We start from the raw sequence: 17634 nt of genomic DNA on the forward strand, positions 1-17634 counted from the left end.
GTCTGTTTCTTTTCTCTATGGTTCAACTGAATTAAGCAGCCCTCAGTACCAAGGCACCACAAATTTTAAAAGGCTTATTTCTGGGAACGAAAGCGGAAGCTAGCAATGACACCAGTGGCTCCTCCTGCTAACCTCCATCCTGGTTCCAAGGTAGAAGACTTGGGGTCTGGGCACCAGATGCTGCTGATAAAAGATACTAATGATCGGGGTGCCTGGGTGGCTCAGTCGGTTGAGCATCTGACTTTGGCTCAGGTCATGATCTTACAGTTTGTGGGTTCGAGCCCCACGTCAGGCTCTGTGCTGACAGTTCAGAGCCTGGAGCCTGCTTTGGATTCTGTGTCTCCCTCTCTCCCCCTCCCCTGCTCACTCTCTGTCTCTCTAAAATGAATAAACGTTAAAAAAAAAAAAAGATATTAATGATCAAGCTGGAACAAATCTTGGCCATTGCTCCACCCCAATTTTTGTTGTTGCTTTTCATGGAGAAATTAAGTGGCTGGGACTTAAAAACATCTAAACAATGATGAACTCCACACCACAACCCTCTAGCCTGGGGTTCAGGCTCCTTACCATCCCCACCGCCATATGCCTTTACTTATTTTTCATTTTTTAATTTTTTGAGATAGTGAGAGCAAGGGAGGGGCATAGAGAGAGGGGTACAGAGGATCCCAAGCAGGCTCTGCGCTGACAGCCACGAGCCCGTTGCAGGGCTTAAACTCACAAACTGTGAGATCATGGCCTGAGCCGAAGTCGGACGCTCAAACAACTGAACCACCCAGGCACCCCCACCGTATGCTTTTAATTCAGAGATGTAGGTAGGAGCAAAAAGCGGGCAGCCCACCACAGGGGACAGAGGCCACAGAACTAGCCCAGGAGGAAGGGGAGGCTAAGGAAACCTTTTCCCAGTTCTGTTTCCCATCTTCCCTTTCTGCTATTTAATGCATATCTTGCTTCTTCATTCCTTTCTACAATTCAAGTATTGATAATGTGCCCAGCACTGTACTAGGCATTTTGAACCTCCTCCTATTTTTCAAAATAACTCTTGTCTCCTCCACACCTTTTTCTTTCCTTTTGCATTACTCAGTTTCCCATGTGCTATCTATGAGTCTCTCCATGATTCACTCTCTGGAAAAAGATGTGGCTCCTTTCTTTACAGTAAATAATATATGAGTTGGCCCCTGGGGGCTGGGGAGAGGGACAGACAGTTCTGTGCAGCACCCAGGGAGCCTACATGGCAAACGAGGAGCACATGGGTAGGTAATGGAGTAAAGACAACTGCAGAGGTTTTATTTCAGTACAGATTTAAGTAACTCCTTTGTTATCAAAAATAACTATGTCAGCATCAATAACCTGCTGCTTATAAAATGTATTCTTGGCAGAGACAGAGAGAGAATTAACATCTAATGAATACTTGCCATCTGCCAGGCAGAGTGGAAGTCTCGTGGTTCTTGGTATTTTAGTGGTCAAGGACTCCTCTGGGATTCTTGTGGAAGCTACAAAATCTCTCCCTTAGAAAAATTCAAACGTACACAAAATTTTACATAGAATTACAAGGGCAAACAATGTTCCAAAGCACAATCACAGACCCCAGACTAAAACTTCTTGCGAGGGGCACTTGGGTGGCTCAGTCAATTAAGTGTCCGACTCTTGGTTTCACCTCAGGTCATGATCTCATGTTTTGTGGGTTCGAGCCACACTAACAGCATGGAGCCTGCTTGGAATTCTCTCTCTTCCTCTCTCTGCCCCTCCCCCACTTGCACTTTTTTCTCTCTCAAAATAAACATTAAAAAAAAATTGGGGCACATGAACATGAGGGAAGGGAAACAAAAATAATATAAAAACAGGAAGGGGGACAAAACAAAAGAGACTCATAAATATGGAGAACAAACTGAGGGTTGCTGGAGGGGTTGTGGGAGGGGGGATGGGTTATATGGGTAAAGGGCATTAAGGAATCTACTGAAATCATTGCTTCACTATATACTAATTTGGATATAAATTTTTAAAAATAAAAAATAAATTAAATACTTCAAAAAAGAAAAAAAATTGGGCACCTGGGTGGCTCAGTTGGTTAAGCGTCCGACTTTGGCTCAGGTCATGATCTCACGGTTCGTGAGTTCGAGCCCTGCATCGGGCTCTGTGCTGACAGCTCATTGCCTGGATCCTGCTTCAGATTCTGTGTCTCCCTCTCTCTGCCCCTCCCCTACTCGGGCCTCTGTCTCTCCCTCTCTCTCAAAAGTAAATAAACATTAAAAAAAATTTTTTAAAAATAAAAAAAGACTTTTCTGCCAAGCCCTTACATCTGAAAGCATAGCATTATTGAGACAAGATGCCATTATCCCCACCTGACAGATGAGGGTACATCCCCAAGGTCATATACATCATAAGTGGCAGAAACATTTCAACCAGGTTGTCTAAACACCTCAACCTGTTACCCTAGATGAAAATATCAATCGTTTTTTACTGTCATTATAACCGTCATTCCCTTTTTTTTTTTTTAAGATTTTAAGTAATCTCTTTGCCTGATGTGGTGCTCGAACCCACAACCCTGAGATCAAGAGTCACACGCTCCACCAACTGAGCCAGCCAGGCACCCCATCATTCCTTATCTTTACACGAGGAAATAAAATCATGTGAGAGACTGAATCTGTGCAAAACATTCTAGACTCAACCACAGGACGCCAGAAAGCTCAGACTTCCCAGAGGTTCCAATCCCATTTCTTATCAGCCAAAAGCCCCACTCCCTGTGAACTTCATCTACTCAGCTAGAAAACAAGCCAGAGGTGATTTTCTTAGACAGGTTTCATATTCCTCAGAATAAGAGGCCAACCTCTTTGTCAATATCTCAATAAAACTAAGGAGAAAAAATTTTTTAAGAAGCAATCTCTCCTTAAGACAATCTATCAGTGAAAATTGGAATTAACAGACCAGTCAAAGCCTATGGATATGAAACAAAAGATTTAATTTCAGAATATTACATGAATAAAAAAGACAGTGCATATGGTTGTTTCTTTACAATTACATAGATCTATCCGATATATAGTCAAATAAGAATGATATACAAAAAATGGTGAAACAGTTAAGAAACCTTGTTTCCGTGTTGAGGGAGCTCAGGGAGAATGGGAGGGCAACCCCTGCTATGAAGGGCCCCAGGGGCAGGAGCGTTTTTTTCCCAATAGGCTCTGCCAGGCTCCCAGCAAGTGTGGGCGAGTGCTCTGCTCAATGGCTCTCTAGCCCCCAGGCTGTGGCCTCGAACACTCCAGCTTCCATGGCAACGCAAGCGCTGAGACTATCACCACCCCACCTCCTCACTAGCCCCTGCACTGACTCTCCACTACACGTTGGCATTGGCTGCTAGGGAAGCTAGCTTTTCCCTGGGGAGTTTTAGATTGGGTTAATAACCACTGGTTTAAAAAGCTTGTGCATCTTAGGAACCCAAATCTTCCCCAGATTCTAGAGCAATCTTGCCAAATGCCGGTATCCAGGTTTAGATCAAGGTCTTGTCTTCAGTACAAAAGCTTCAGGGTGGAGGGGACAGGGATGAGGTTCTCCCCGGGAAAAGGGAAATCTACTTAGAAAAGACCTTCCAGCATTTGCGTGAGGCCCTGTGTGAAGTAAGGAAGCAGCAAGAGTCTAGAGAAGTCCATTCCCAAAAATGGCTGCCCCAGGTATGCATGGGCCACACAGCTGGTCACTGCGAGGCACAGTTGCGATGACCACAGCTTCTCCTAGGAGGCAGTATTTTAAACCATATCCTACCAGAGGCTCCTGCGAGGGAAGCTGCACAAAAACACTGCTATCCGGGAGGAAAGGCTCTGCTCCGACACTCTGGGATCTGCTGGCTTCCTCACAGGCCAGCAAAGGGCTGCCTCTGCAGTGGTCATCGCCGTCAACAGCCCTGCACTGCTCCATTTCCCAAGGGTGCTCCCTTGTCATTCCTGACAGACCCTAGAAAGATATTCAGGGTGAAGAGTGTGTGGAGGACCAACTGCCGCTTCAGTTACGATTTGTAAACAACCATCTCCTTTGACATGTTTTGGCACTCAGGTATCATCAGTATCTTCTAATCTTCTTTCGCTGCGGCAGTGGAGTTTTTCAAACCAGACTCACTGGTCCCAGTGCAAAAGTCTGTCATTATAAAAGGTTAGAAACCCCAGTGACTATGGTTTTCACTGATTCACCCAGTGATGTGAATCAAGGCGGTGCTCTGTGTTTCCATGCTCATGCCCACTGGCACAAATACACTGCCCTGCACTGACGTATCAGAATCCATCGCAACTGACCCCAGAAAGAAATAAAATCTTAAAAATCATAAGAGGCATTTCCAAAGAGACTGTTCCAACATGAAAAATAAACATAACAGATTAAAAAAACATCTTATAGATTAAAAAACTGTTAAATACTGGCTCAAGAATACCCGCCCACCAAGTCAGAAGGGAGACAGTACCCTTCTGTGGCAAATGACAAAGGGCTTTGTCTTTGAGTTCTCCGTAAGATTCCACAGGATTAGAACGCTTACATATTATAAGGCAGAAGGTTATGCTGTTTCTCAAATTTGGATTCCAACTGGATCACCGCTTCTGTTAAAAAATTACCTATCACACCCTTTAAGCAAGGGAAAGTATATTTAATAAATAACTTAAATGAAACACACATACCCGAATACACACATAAATTGCCCAAGGAAGCGAGCTATATAAAAGCATGTGTGTGTGGCAAGCATCTTTCTCACCATCCTGGTGCCAGAACACTACCCTGGGGTATCAATTCCATCCAACCAAAGAAAGTCTCCTAAATCTCAGCCACCTTCTTCAAATAGAACGCCAGAACAAACCTGATGAGAGGGAGCTATCAGGTCACTGCCCTGCTCTCTCCACCTGATGCCAGGCATGTTTAACCGACCACGCCACTCTGGGATGAAACATTTAGACGAATAAAGAAATGAACTACAGAGTTAAGGGAGAGCATTACTTCAGTCTGGTCATACCGAAAGCAGCGTCTGTTTGCATTCACTGGTAGCTGGTGCTTATTTTCTCAATAAGAAAAAAGCCAAATAGAAATCTACATAAGTGAAATTGCTAAAAATATTTTTAAGAATGACATAAAACTGTTTTAGAGAAAAGGGATTCTATGCAGGTTTATACTCCTCACCATCTACCATTCACAATCCATTGAATTGGAAAGCCAAATTTTACATTTCCCTTCACTACTGCTGTTACAGCAGCAAATGAAACAGGAGGCACGGAAGAGGACTGACACCTGGACACAAAACCGAAGCATGCTCCCCGCAGAGTCATCTTCTGTTTCAGGAGAAACGCAGCCTTTTCAATAGTTTGAAGATAGTCAGCAAATCATACTTTGCCGGGCAACTGCTTCCGCACAGAGCCTGACTCAGCTCCAGCACAGGGCAAGAGCGGCCGCGCAGCTTAATAGAGCAGGCCCGCTCCGAACGTCCTCGCCAGCCACACACTGCTCTCCGGGCAGTGAGTCCGCACACCGCTCACCTCCAACGCACGTGAACATCCCCAACCAGGTCAAAGCCCCAGCCCCACCTCCAGACCACTCCCTTGCCCATCCTGACGAGGAGGGGGCAGCGCAGCAGCCCTCCTCAAGCACTGGTGATAAGCCTTAACTGCTTCCAAAGGAGAACATGCTCCTTTAAATCCTCCCAGCCCTGCAGAGTGATGCTGGCTTCCTCCCTGTGGCTCCAGCTTGCTCTCAGGAGACAGTCCAGCCCGCACACACCATCCCTTAAAAGGATGCAATATAATCCCCGTCCACAAGGAGTCACCACGGTCATAAAGCCAGCTGGCCCCATCCTAGTCACACTCCAGAGCTTCCACTACATTCAGATGTATCGGCAAACCTCTATTAAGCCGTCAGTGACTTTCCTTGAGTCACAGTGATTTGGCACAGAAGTACTGGCACCAGAGATGTTTTAGGTGAGAGGAGACTGAATGAAGGAGACGAGTTCAGCAACCACACAATTACTTTGGCATCACTGAGGAAAGGGGAAGAGAGGGAAGGAGGGAGAGATGCAAGGAGGGAGGAAGGGACAAAGTTTAACAAATGACATTTGTTAAAATATTCTATCATTCTGAATTCTCCCTTTTCAATGCCACAGGCCAAATACCCTGCAATCTCAGGCCCAAGAAATAATTTGTAAATTTCTGGGAAAACTGTTAAGTTCTTTGGACACAAATGATATTGGGGAGTACAGCCGCATGAGACAAAGAGCCTTCCCAAAGCTTAAGGTGAAAAAGAAGGGAAAGACACCTGTCTTAGAGGCAATTTAGAGTACCTATCCGAAAAATGGCTTTAAAAAAGACAACAACAAACAAACAAGAAACAACCAAAATACCCCCAACACTAATAAAACAGAGAAAAGCCCCAAATATCAGTTAAAAATAGTATCAACCCACTAGGATTGACAGTACTTTTTAAAAAAATCACTGACAGTTGAGCACAACTTTCATATTTTTAAAAATAATATCTGCCTGAACAAATACATGGAATGAGCACTGAAGCCCACCTGGTCCTGCCCATTTACTGCGCTGTGTGAGCTGGTTGGCTAGTTCAGTGGTTTCCCCATGATATTTTCAAAGAGAGAGAAAGAGAGAGATGCCAGCACTCATTCAGTAGGCAGAGTCTATAGACATTATCCAGTGAGTGGGGTTAGAGGTGTCAGTCAGGTCACAGGATTAGGTGACTCTCACAATTCAAAATGCAGCAAGCAGGCTGCAAGTCCAAGCTTCTCCACGAGCGGTAATGATGCCTGGCCCACTAAAGAGAAAATTCTGGGTGGACAACAGCAGAACTCTGGATCCTTCAGGGGAACCCTAGGCTGAAAGAAAAATAAGAACATTAAGCACATTTATAAACATTTCTTTTTGCAAACATCCCACCTAAAAGCTAGAGAATCTACACTTAATATTTCTACAAACTGAAGGTTCAATAGCTTGAGAATTTCTGACTCTCTATCAAATAAACATCACTTTGTCCACTTGCCCTAATCTCAGTTCATTGTAACAACTTGGGACACCTGGGTGGCTCAACTGGTTAAGCATACAACTTCGGCTCAGGTCATGATCTCAGGGTTGTGAGTTTGAGCCTCACATCAGACTCTGTGCTGACAGCTCAGAGCCTGGAGCCTGCTTCAGAGTCTGTGTCTTCCTCTCTCTCTGCCCCTCCCCCACCTCTCAAAAAATAAAGATTAAAAATAAATAAATTAAACTAAATTAAATTAAATTTAAAAATGTAATGACAATAACAGCTACCACTTTACTGCTCTGAGTTTCTTATATACCTTATCTCATTTATCTTCATAACAATTTGTGCATGAGATAACACTCTTGCCATTTTACAGGTGAAGAATCTGAAGCCTACACAAGTTAACTTGCCCCAAGATAAATTAGCTATTGAGCAGCAAAGCTGGGAAATGAACCAAAGCCTAACTGAATGCAGAGCTCATGTTCTTACCACTACTACGCCTCTCACCAGCAAATGTTTACTAAATGCCTACTAGATGTCATTACTGGGAGAAAAAGAACAGGAGACAGGAGACCACAAATATATTCTTAAGTCTGGCCCTGTCTTTCAGAAAAGAAACTAGCTACAGATATTAGATGATACAAGTGAAGTAAATAATGACGATAAATCATACTAAATGTCAACATTTTAGTAGTGTCCACAAGAATCCAAAGGAAAACGCACATCTGGCTGGGCTAGCCAAAGAAGGTTTCAAAGGGGAGATGTGTGGTTCAGGTTAGGCTTTGAAGAATGTGTAAGATTCTAACTACTGAAAGTAATGCTCATTAATAAGGAAGTGCTACATCAGCAATTCTCATCTGGGGGTCCCCAGAGGACACTTGGCAATGTTTGGAGGCATTTTGGGTTGTCAAAACTGGGGGAAGGGTGCTACTGGCATCTAATGGGTAGAGACTAAGGGATGTTGCTAACCATGGTACAATGTACAGGGTAGTTCATACAACAAAGAATTATCTGACCCAAAATGTCCACAGAAGCAGTTGAGAAACCCTCTGCTAAATAAATCTCTTTGGAGAGAGTGTTCTTTTTTTTTTTTCTTTTTAATTTTAGAGAGAAAGCGCAGGTGCACATAAGGTGGGTAGGAGGGGCAGAAGGAGAAAAAGAGAGAATCTTAAGCAGGCTCCACACTCAGCCTGATGCGGGGCTCAATTCCATGACCCTGGGATCATGACCTGAGCCAGAATCATGTCAGATGCTCAACCGACTGAGCTACCTAGGCGCTCCTGGAGTGTGTTGATGATGATAATTAAATTACATTATTTCCCTCAAATAATATTTGTTCCTTTATAAAATCACCATCAAAAAATCTAGTTATATTGGGAATGCAAGCTGGTGCAGCCACTCTGGAAAACAGTTTGGAGGTTCCTCAAAAAACTAAAAACAAAACTACCCTATGACCCAGCAACTGCACTACTAGGCATCTATCCAAGGGATACAGGTGTGCTGTTTCGAAGGGACAAATGCACCCCCATGTTTATAGCAGCACTATCAACAATAGCCAAAGTATGGAAAGAGCCCAAATGTCCATTGATGGATGAATGGATAAAGAAGATGTGGTGTATATATATATATATATATATATACACACATATACATACATACATACAGTGGAGTATTACTCAGCAATCAAAAAGAATGAAATCTTGCCATTTGCAACCACGTGGATGGAACTGGACGGTATTTTGCTAAGTGAAATTAGTCAGAGAAACAAATATCATATGACTTCACTCATATGAGGACTTCAAGAGACAAAACAGATGAACATAAAGGAAGGGAAACAAAAATAATATAAAAACAGGGAGGGGGACAAAACATAAGAGACTCATAAATATGGAGAACAAACAGAGGACTACTGGAGGGGTTGTGGGAGGGGGGATGGGCTAAATGGGTAAGGGGCACTAAGGAATCTACTCCTGAAATCATTGTTGCACTATATGCTAACTAATTTGGATGTAAATTTTTAAAAATAAAAAATAAAATCAGGAAAAAAAAGAAAACTTCACAGTACTTTCTATTATAGCATTTTTGGCTAAGATTTAAACAGGAGAAACCTGGAGCTTCGATGTATAACTTGAAAATTTGTAATTTTTCACAGCAGTTTTTAATCCAAAGAATTTTGAATAAAATCTAATTAATTATGGGGAAAAAATACGAATAAAGATTTCCAAATAACTATTAAAAAAATTTAGTTATATTCATTGCATTAAAAGAATCAGACAGCAGGTAAGTGGATCTGTGTCCTTGGAAACTGGAAGAGAATTCAGATCTGGAGATGCAGGTCTGGCAGCAGTAATCCTAAAGAGAGAATAGAGCGGTGGATTAGCCCAAGCTGCTGAGAAGGAAAAAGCAAGAGCAGAGATAAGCAGGGAACTCAAGACAGATCACTTAAAAACAGGAAGCAGAGGTAGACCAGCAACAGTAAGCCACCACAGAAGTGGAAAAGAATTAACAAGGAAGGAGAATAAGAATAGGATATCATCATGACAGCCAAGGAAGGCTTTTCAAGATGGAGGAAATGACTAAGGGGAGGGCAAAGCGAAAATGCCACTGCTTAATCCAATCAAAGGTGCTCATTATCTGTGGGCTCCCACTATTCTGAATCCTTAACATTTTTTTTTTTTTTTTTAAATTTTTAAGTAGGCTCCACGCCCAACATGGGGCTTGAACTCACGACCCTGAGATCAAAAGTCGCATTCTCAGGGCACCTGGATGGCTCAGTTGGTTGAGCGTTCAGCTTCAGCCCAGGTCAAGATCTCGGAGTTCATGAATTTGAGCTCCGCATCCGGCTCACTGCTTTCAGTGTGGAGCCCACTTTGGATCCTGTGCCCTCCTCTCTCTCTGCTCCTCTACCGCTCATGCTCTCTCCCTCTCTGTCTCTGTCTCTGTCTCTGTCTCTCTCTCTCAAAAAGGAATCAACACTAAAAAGAGAGAGAGTTGCATGCTCTACCAAGTCAGCCAGGCACAACTGAACCACTAACATTTTTGAGAATCTAACAAAACTATATATTCTGTCCTCCAAAAAAACGTACATAGGCATCTACAAATGAAATAACATTAACAAGACTAGGAACTTTATCAGAGTCTTTAGAAGGTCCACAGGAACAGCTCAAGAACACTTGCTCTAAATCTTCTTGGTAAGGGGCACCTGGGTGGCTCAGTCAGTTAAGTGTCCGACTTCAGCTCAGGTCACAATCTCATGGTTCGTGGGTTCGAGCCCCACATTGGGCTCTGTGCTGACAGCTGACAGCCTGGAGCCTGCCTCAGATTCTGTGTCTCCCTCTCTCTCTCTGCACCTCCCCTGCTCTGTCTCTCAAAAATGAATAGAAAAAACATTAAAATTTTTTTTATAAAAATTAAAAAATCTTCTTGGTAAAATATGAACCTGGCTTCTTTTTTTTTTCTTTTTTTTTTTAACTGTTTATTTTTGAGAGAGAGAGCACAAACCGGGGAGGTGCAGAGAGAGGGGGACAGAGGATCCAAAACAGGCTCTGCGCTGACAGCAGAGAACCCCATGCAGGGCTCGAACACACTAATGGAACCATGAGATCATGACCTGAGTCAAAGTTGGACGCTCAACCAACTAAGCCAACCATGCACCCTGAACCTGGCTTATTTCTGTAACGCATTTCTCTCTCCTGAAAGTAGAACTCTCAATATAAAAAGACTTAATATTTCTTGATTATTTTAAAAAATAAAAGCCACAAAAGGTATAATTGATACAAAACAATGTATCCTTCAAAAATAACTTATACTTAGCTTTGATTCATGGATATATAGGTTAGGTAAAAATATTTAGACACACATAACTCAAACACCCAACTTGCCTCAATCAGACAGCCCCTCCTTTAAGTCTGAAGATGGAAAGAAAAAGAGCTCAGATAATTCATTCAAGGATAAGGAATAAGACTATACTGAAATCTGGGAATGCAAGCTGGTGTAGCCACTCTGGAAAACAGTATGGAGGTTCCTCAAAAAATTAAAAATAGAACTACCCTACAACCCAGTAATTGTACTACTAGGTACTTATCCAAGGGATACAGGTATGCTGTTTCGAAGGGACACATGCACCCCAATGTTTATGGCAGCACTACTGACAATAGCCAAAGTATGGAAAGAGCCCAAATGTCCATCGATGGATGAATGGATAAAGAAGACGTGGTATACACATACAATGGAGTATTACTAGGCAATCAAAAAGAATGGAATCTTGCCATTTGCAACTACATGGCTGGAACTAGAGGGCATTATGCTAAGTGAAATTAGTCAGTCAGAGAAAGACAGATATGACTTCACTCATATGAGGAATTTAAGATACAAAACAGATGAACATAAGAGAAGGGAAGCAAAAATATAAAAACAGGGAGAGGGACAAAACAGAAGAGACTCTTAAATATAGAGAACAAACAGAGAGTTACTGGAGGGGTTGTGGGAGGGGGGATGGGCTAAATGGGTAAGGGGCATTAAGGAATCTACTCCTGAAATGATTGTTGCACTATATGCTAACTAATTTGGATATAAATTTTAAAAAAATAAAATTAATAAAATTTTAAAAAAAGACTATACTGAAATCTAATCTTTTAGAAAAGAATAAAGATTTATCCATAAGGATTGGATTTTTGTTCTCTTTCTATTGCTGATATCTCAAATCATAATTATGCTCAGGTCTCATTAGTAAAGTGCACATGTCAAACCAGAGATCACTTCATCTGCCACAGGAGCCTTTTAAAATAAGACCAAGTCTCAACCATTTTTCTCTAGTCACACTAGCACTACTTATCAATGCTTCTAAAACACTATTTCAATGAAGCCTCACAAGATATCTGTGAACTAGATATAACTATTATCCTTATTTTCAGAGAAGGAAACAAGCTCAGAGAGAATGAATGGTCTTCCTGGGCCAGAGGAATAATGCCTTAAATCAGGTCTAACAACAAGTCCCCTGGTCCTCCCAGTGGGCCACATGGCTTCTTCAGAGGAAAGCACAGCAGCCGCTACTTTTCATCCCCAAGCCTCGGGCAACTGGCAGTCAGTGCCAAATAATCTTTTTTGTTCTAAGTATCGTCTGAAATATGTTGTATGATATGATTTCCAGGATCCGTCAGCTGTTTATTCACTGAAAGCCTCACGGAGTAAACAAGGCCAAAGTCTACACAGAAAGAGAACATAACTATTCCATGTTTATTGAGCATATTCTTAGCACTTCTGTACTTGGTTTCACAAATTAGTTTACACTTGCTTTAAATTTTCTTAACAAGTATTCTTAAGATTTTGTTCACATGTGTCCCATCTGTCCAAGAATGCAGGGACCATGGGGGCTGTCTTCACAGCTCTGCACCTCAGCACCGGGGACAGCGCTAGGTATGTTATCAATAACCATCTGCTAAACGAACTCAAGGGCAAAGACCCAGTCTTGCTATTTTACGTTGCTTCTGACACTGGGAATTCAAAAACTGCTCCTGACTGACTAAATGCAGAAAGGACTTACATTCAGTAAGAATAAATATAATCAGTACCTTTTTTCCCCTCTTTCTTCCCCTCTGACCATTTCAATCTTGTTGGCATCAATGTGACAGCTGGAGAACCAGGAAATAACTGTAACAAGAAAATTTTATAGTGGCTTAAATGTGCTTATATCATTCTTATACATGGACTACTAACAGAAGAATTATTTTCTTGTTCCATTTCAGTGTGAAGAGTTTCACGGAGGCAGATTGTATTTATATCACTAACCTTAATTGATTTTATTGCTGGCTTGATGAAGCAGCATGTCTAGTATACCTGAGACTACCCAACAAGTAATGCAGTGTCAAGCAGGCCCAGCTCAGTGTTACCTGCCCCCTAGAGTCTCCCCGTAAGGACTGGAATAGTTCCAGCACTTTGTGGAGCTATTTCACCATATTTGTCACCTCTGCGTGCTGCACATGTGTTTGTTTTGACCATCAACATACGTGAAAGGACTGAAGAAAAGGCATAGTTTCATGGCCCAGAGAAACACAACAGGAAATAAAACAGATGACAGACAGTATAGCAATATTTCTCCTTTCTACAAATGTACACAAAGAGAAAGTCTGAAGAACAGGATCTTACTAAGTTCATATTTTCTTTGCTGGCTCTCTTCAGTTCACCCATGGCTATAGATTCCGGAGTAGGGTACTTGTTTTTCTTTTCTGACATCATCTGATTTCCCAGGACCTTCCGCTGATTTAGGAAGAGAAAATATGTGATTTATAAAGATTGACTCTATCTGTATAATAGCTATACTGATCTTTTAAACTACAGTTTCTTTCTTTTTTTTTTTTTAAGTTTATTTATTTTGAGAGAGAGAGAGAGAGAAAACGAGCAAGTAGGGGAGGGGCAGAGAGAGAGGGAGAAGGAGGATCCAAAGCTGGCTCCATGCTGTCAGTGCAGAGTCTAACATGGGGCTTGAACTCACAAACCATGAGATCATGACTTGAGCCAGATGCTTAACTGACTGAGCCACCTAGGTGCTCCACTACAGTTTCTTAGTTTAAAATTTTTTGAAAGAAATAAAAAAGTTACAAAAATTAAAATAACTAAAAATAAAAATTAAAAAATTTCAGCTTTCTGATAAATTCTGCCAGGGCATCTTATACAAAGGAGTCCAAAGCATGTTACCAAAAACCTTGAAATTATTGCCTTTCTTTAGGTGATCACTTTTCCTCTACATTTAAAATAGCTGAAATGTAAGAAGCAATTTTATAGTTGATTTAAACTAGCTAATGCAGGCCAATTACAGTGTGTTTCTAAGAACATTAAAAAACAAAACAAAACCACCAGTTATTTACCAATATAATTTTTTTCCCAAAGACATGTGGTCTCTGGCAGCTATTAAGAGTCCCCTCCCTACTAAAGGACACTTCTGCGAGGTCCACTCTAAGACAGCCTCCCTGTCACATCCTCATACAGGATTAGAAAATTTGGGGAGAGTCTTTAAGAGTTTCTAATACAGCCACAAGAGCATGCAGGTCTTCTTAAGAGGGTCACATGCCTATATTGTCATTCAGAGCAGGACAAAAAGCCCTTTCATCTCTGAACAGCTTAGAAGCTCACCTAACCTACTGTAACAGCTGACGGTGACAATTCTATCATCTTTGAGGAAATCTTCCCATTTTTCTTCTTAGATTAAGTTTAAATCCCAAAAAAGGAATGTAACAAAACTAAAAGATTAAACTTTACAATATAAATTTAGCAGCAATATTAAGAATATTCCAATGCAGGGGCACCTGGGTGGCCCAGTCGGTTAAGCATCTGGACTCTTGATTTAGGCTCAGGTCATGGTCTCAAGTTTGTGAGTTTGAGCCCCGTGTCAGGCTCTGCGCTGACAGTGGAGAGACTGCTTGGGATTCTCTCTCTCTCTCACCCTCTCTCTCACCCTCCCCCACTCTCTCTCTCTCTCAAAATAAATAAACTTTAAAAAAAAGAATATTCCTGGAGCGCCTGGATGGCTTGATCGGTTAAGCGTCCGACTTTGGCTCAGGTCATGATCTCATGGTCCGTGAGTTCAAGGCCCACGTCAGGCTCTGTGCTGACAACTCAGAGCCTGGAGCCTGTTTCAGATTCTGTGTCTCCCTCTCTCTCTGCCCCTCCCCTGTTCATGCTCTGTCTCTCTCTGTCTCAAAAATAAATAAATGTTAAAAAAAATTAAAAAAAAAAAGAATATTCCAATGTAATAAATTATTTACATGAGAGGAATCTGGAGGAAAGGGGCTAGCCCAAAAAAAAAGGGATCAAAGCAGAATATAAATCAAATACCTAAAACATAGAAGTACCAGAAAAATGAGACCACTACATCTTCCTTTCTGAAATCAGGTATCACCTCAGAAAAGCTGAAATGGGGATCCTAGGAGCCATAGGACAGGCTGTAAAGCTTCCAATGAACTTTTAAAAAGACATTTCATTACCCCGTCTCTATTGAGCAGAAACCTCTATTATTAGCTCAAAAGTCTCTTCATTTAGAACAAAAATACTTTATCCTTCTGTTTCATAAAATTTGTTAATGTTTGTATTTAAAGTTGCTGTTCTAAAATGTTTTCTCCTGGCAGAATTATAAACTCTATTATAATTCTAAAGCTCTAAATTCTCTCTCAGTAAGTTAAGTGGGCACTTGCCAAAAGGATATACTCTATATTTACATCTGAAGCAACACTTAGCATGACATCTAGAGCCACCGCAGAGACCTCACTAGAAAGAGAAAACTACACCATGTAGCTTCAGTTAAAGAAACATTTGTTTGACTGACACATAGAGAAATATCTGACTAACAACTTTTCTTGTTATCAATAATCTCAATGACAGGAAGTCAGAGGAAATGACAGACTTCCAAGTAAAATGAACCAAAAAGGATGTTCATTTCATGAACTACACCTAAGCAGGTGAGTATACTGCTAGGGTTCTAGCAAAATAAATTACTTTTTAATTATAGTAAAATATACACAACACAAAATTTACCATTTTAACCGTATTGAGTATGTAGTTCAGTGGCATTACTTCCATTCATATTGTTGTGCAACCATCACACCATCCACCTCCAGAATTTTCTCATCTTCCCAAATAGAAACTGTGTACCCACTAGACAATAATTCCCAACTCCCCCCGCCCCAAACCCTTGGCCCCTAACAACCACCATTCTACTTTCTTTCTCCATGAATTAGACTATTCTAGGTCTCTCGTATAAATGATATCACATAGTACGTGTTCTTTTATGACTGGTTTATTTCATTTGGCATAATGTCCTCGCGGTTCATTCACGTTGTAGTATATGTCAGAATTTCCTTCCTTTTTAAGGCTGAAGAGTATTCCACTGCGTGTATATACAACATTTTGTGTATCCATTCATCCGTCAACAGATACTTAGGTGGCTTCCACCTTTTGGTTGTTGTGAATAATACTGCTACAAACATGGGTGTACAAATATCTGGTTCTTACCCTTGCTTTTGATTCTCTTGGGTGTGTACTCAGAAGTGGACCTGCTGAATCATATGGTAAAATCCTTTTAATTTTTTGAGGAACTGCCACACTGTTATCCTTGGCAGCTGCGCCATTTTCCATTCCTACCAATAGTGCACAAGGGTTCCAATTTCTCCACATCCTCCCTGACACTTGTTCTTTTCTGTTTGTTTTTTTATTTTTTTTTTTATGTTTATTTAGTTTTGAGAGAGAGAGAGAGAGCGTGAGCGGCAGAGGGGCAGAGAGAGAGGGACACAGAATCCGAAGCAGGCTCCAGGCTCTGAGATGTCAGCACAGAGCCCAATGTGGGACTCAAACTCACGGACCGCAAGATCATGACCTGAGCTGAAGTTGGACGCTTAACCGACTGAGCCACCCAGGCACCCCTGCTTGTTTGTTTTTTTAATAATAGCCATCATACTGTGTATGACTTGCTATCTCACTGTGGTTTTGATTTGCATTTCCCTAAAAGATAAGTGATATTGAGCATATTTTCACGTGTTTATTGGCATTTGTGTATCTTCTTTGGAGAAATGTCAGAGTCCTTTGCCCATTTTTTAATTTTCTTTTTCTATTGTTGTAAGAGTTCATTACATATTCTGGACTCCTTATCAGACATATGTTTTACAAATATTTTACATTCTGTGAGTTGCTCTTTCATTCTGTTGATCACAAAGGCAATTTTGATGTTAAGCAAGACTAATGTAGCAGAAGGTACTCGCCCCCCACAGATCAGGATTGAGAGTGAATTCTAAACTTCTATTAATGATAATAGCTAAGACCAAAATTAGGGCTAGATGACATAGCAATGGCTAACAACTGCAGCTTACAGAAAAAATACATATTACAAGGTCTTTATTTTTTTAGGGAATAATGTTTACTTTTAAACAGAGCTCCTTAATGTTGCTGGATTTATAGATTTTAATAACATTAAAACAATTTTTTAAAATAAAAACAGCAGAACACAGAACTGTGCTTAATCTCTCTCCAAGTTAACCAGGACGTTGCCTTAGTTTATGCCTGAAAATTTGAACCCCATAATTGGGTTATCTACTGCCACCTAATGGCAACATCCCTTAATCACAAGTTGAGATCATCCGTGAAGACCTGTGAATTCAACCTACAAGCATAGTGAGGGCAGCAACAGCACAGAAGTAGATACTGTATTTGTTTTAAAAACAAGATTTTTAAGTAATTTGATACAGAGGAAATATACAACTGATTGAAATAATAAGCTTACAAAAATTTCAGCTACCTGAAACTCACTAGGCTATCAGAAAATCCATTTTCTGGGAGCACCTGGGTGGCTCAGTTGGTTAGGTGGCCAACTTTTGATTTCAGCTCAGGTCATGATCTCACAGTTTGTGGGTTTCGAGCCCCACATCAGGCTCCACGCTGATAGCATGGAGCCTGCTTGGGATTTTCTCTCTTTCTGTCCCACCCCCGCTGGTGCACAAGCCACACACGCTCTCTCCATCTCTCTCTTCTCTCTCAAAATAAACTTCAAAAAAAAAATCCATTCCCAAACCATTTCCACAAGCCTGTCAACTCCCTCACTTCTCCAAGAGCTTTTGTAAATTGTGCAGTGAAATGTGTAGCACAAAACAAAGAACTCTCTACACTGCT

General features: G+C 41.3%; 1 protein-coding gene and 1 non-coding gene across 5 annotated transcripts in view; one reads left to right on the forward strand and one right to left on the reverse strand.

The window, feature by feature from the left end:
* The first annotated feature begins 210 nt into the window (after window positions 1–210).
* On the forward strand, window positions 211–295 carry TRNAQ-UUG (transfer RNA glutamine (anticodon UUG)). The gene has a single exon. It is a non-coding gene; the product is annotated as a tRNA-Gln (tRNA).
* Window positions 296–2935: 2640 nt separating this feature from the next.
* Window positions 2936–17634, reverse strand: part of ARHGAP19 (Rho GTPase activating protein 19) — a 78708-nt gene continuing 64009 nt past the window's right edge. For 3 of the 4 annotated variants that reach the window (XM_053206875.1, XM_027062743.2, XM_053206876.1), the window contains 3 exons: window positions 13129–13239; window positions 12555–12633; window positions 6629–6838 (listed from right to left, as the gene is read on the reverse strand). In XM_053206875.1, coding sequence (XP_053062850.1) covers window positions 6834–6838; window positions 12555–12633; window positions 13129–13239 — 195 coding nt within the window. In that variant the 3' untranslated portion in view covers window positions 6629–6833. Of the gene's footprint in view, window positions 6839–12554; window positions 12634–13128; window positions 13240–17634 lie in introns of all 4 variants that reach the window. The other variant, XM_015062954.3, reaches the window with a different exon arrangement.

The sequence above is a fragment of the Acinonyx jubatus genome, chromosome D2 (genome assembly GCF_027475565.1).
Source record: "Acinonyx jubatus isolate Ajub_Pintada_27869175 chromosome D2, VMU_Ajub_asm_v1.0, whole genome shotgun sequence".
In the NCBI taxonomy this organism is placed as follows: Eukaryota; Metazoa; Chordata; class Mammalia; order Carnivora; family Felidae; genus Acinonyx; species Acinonyx jubatus.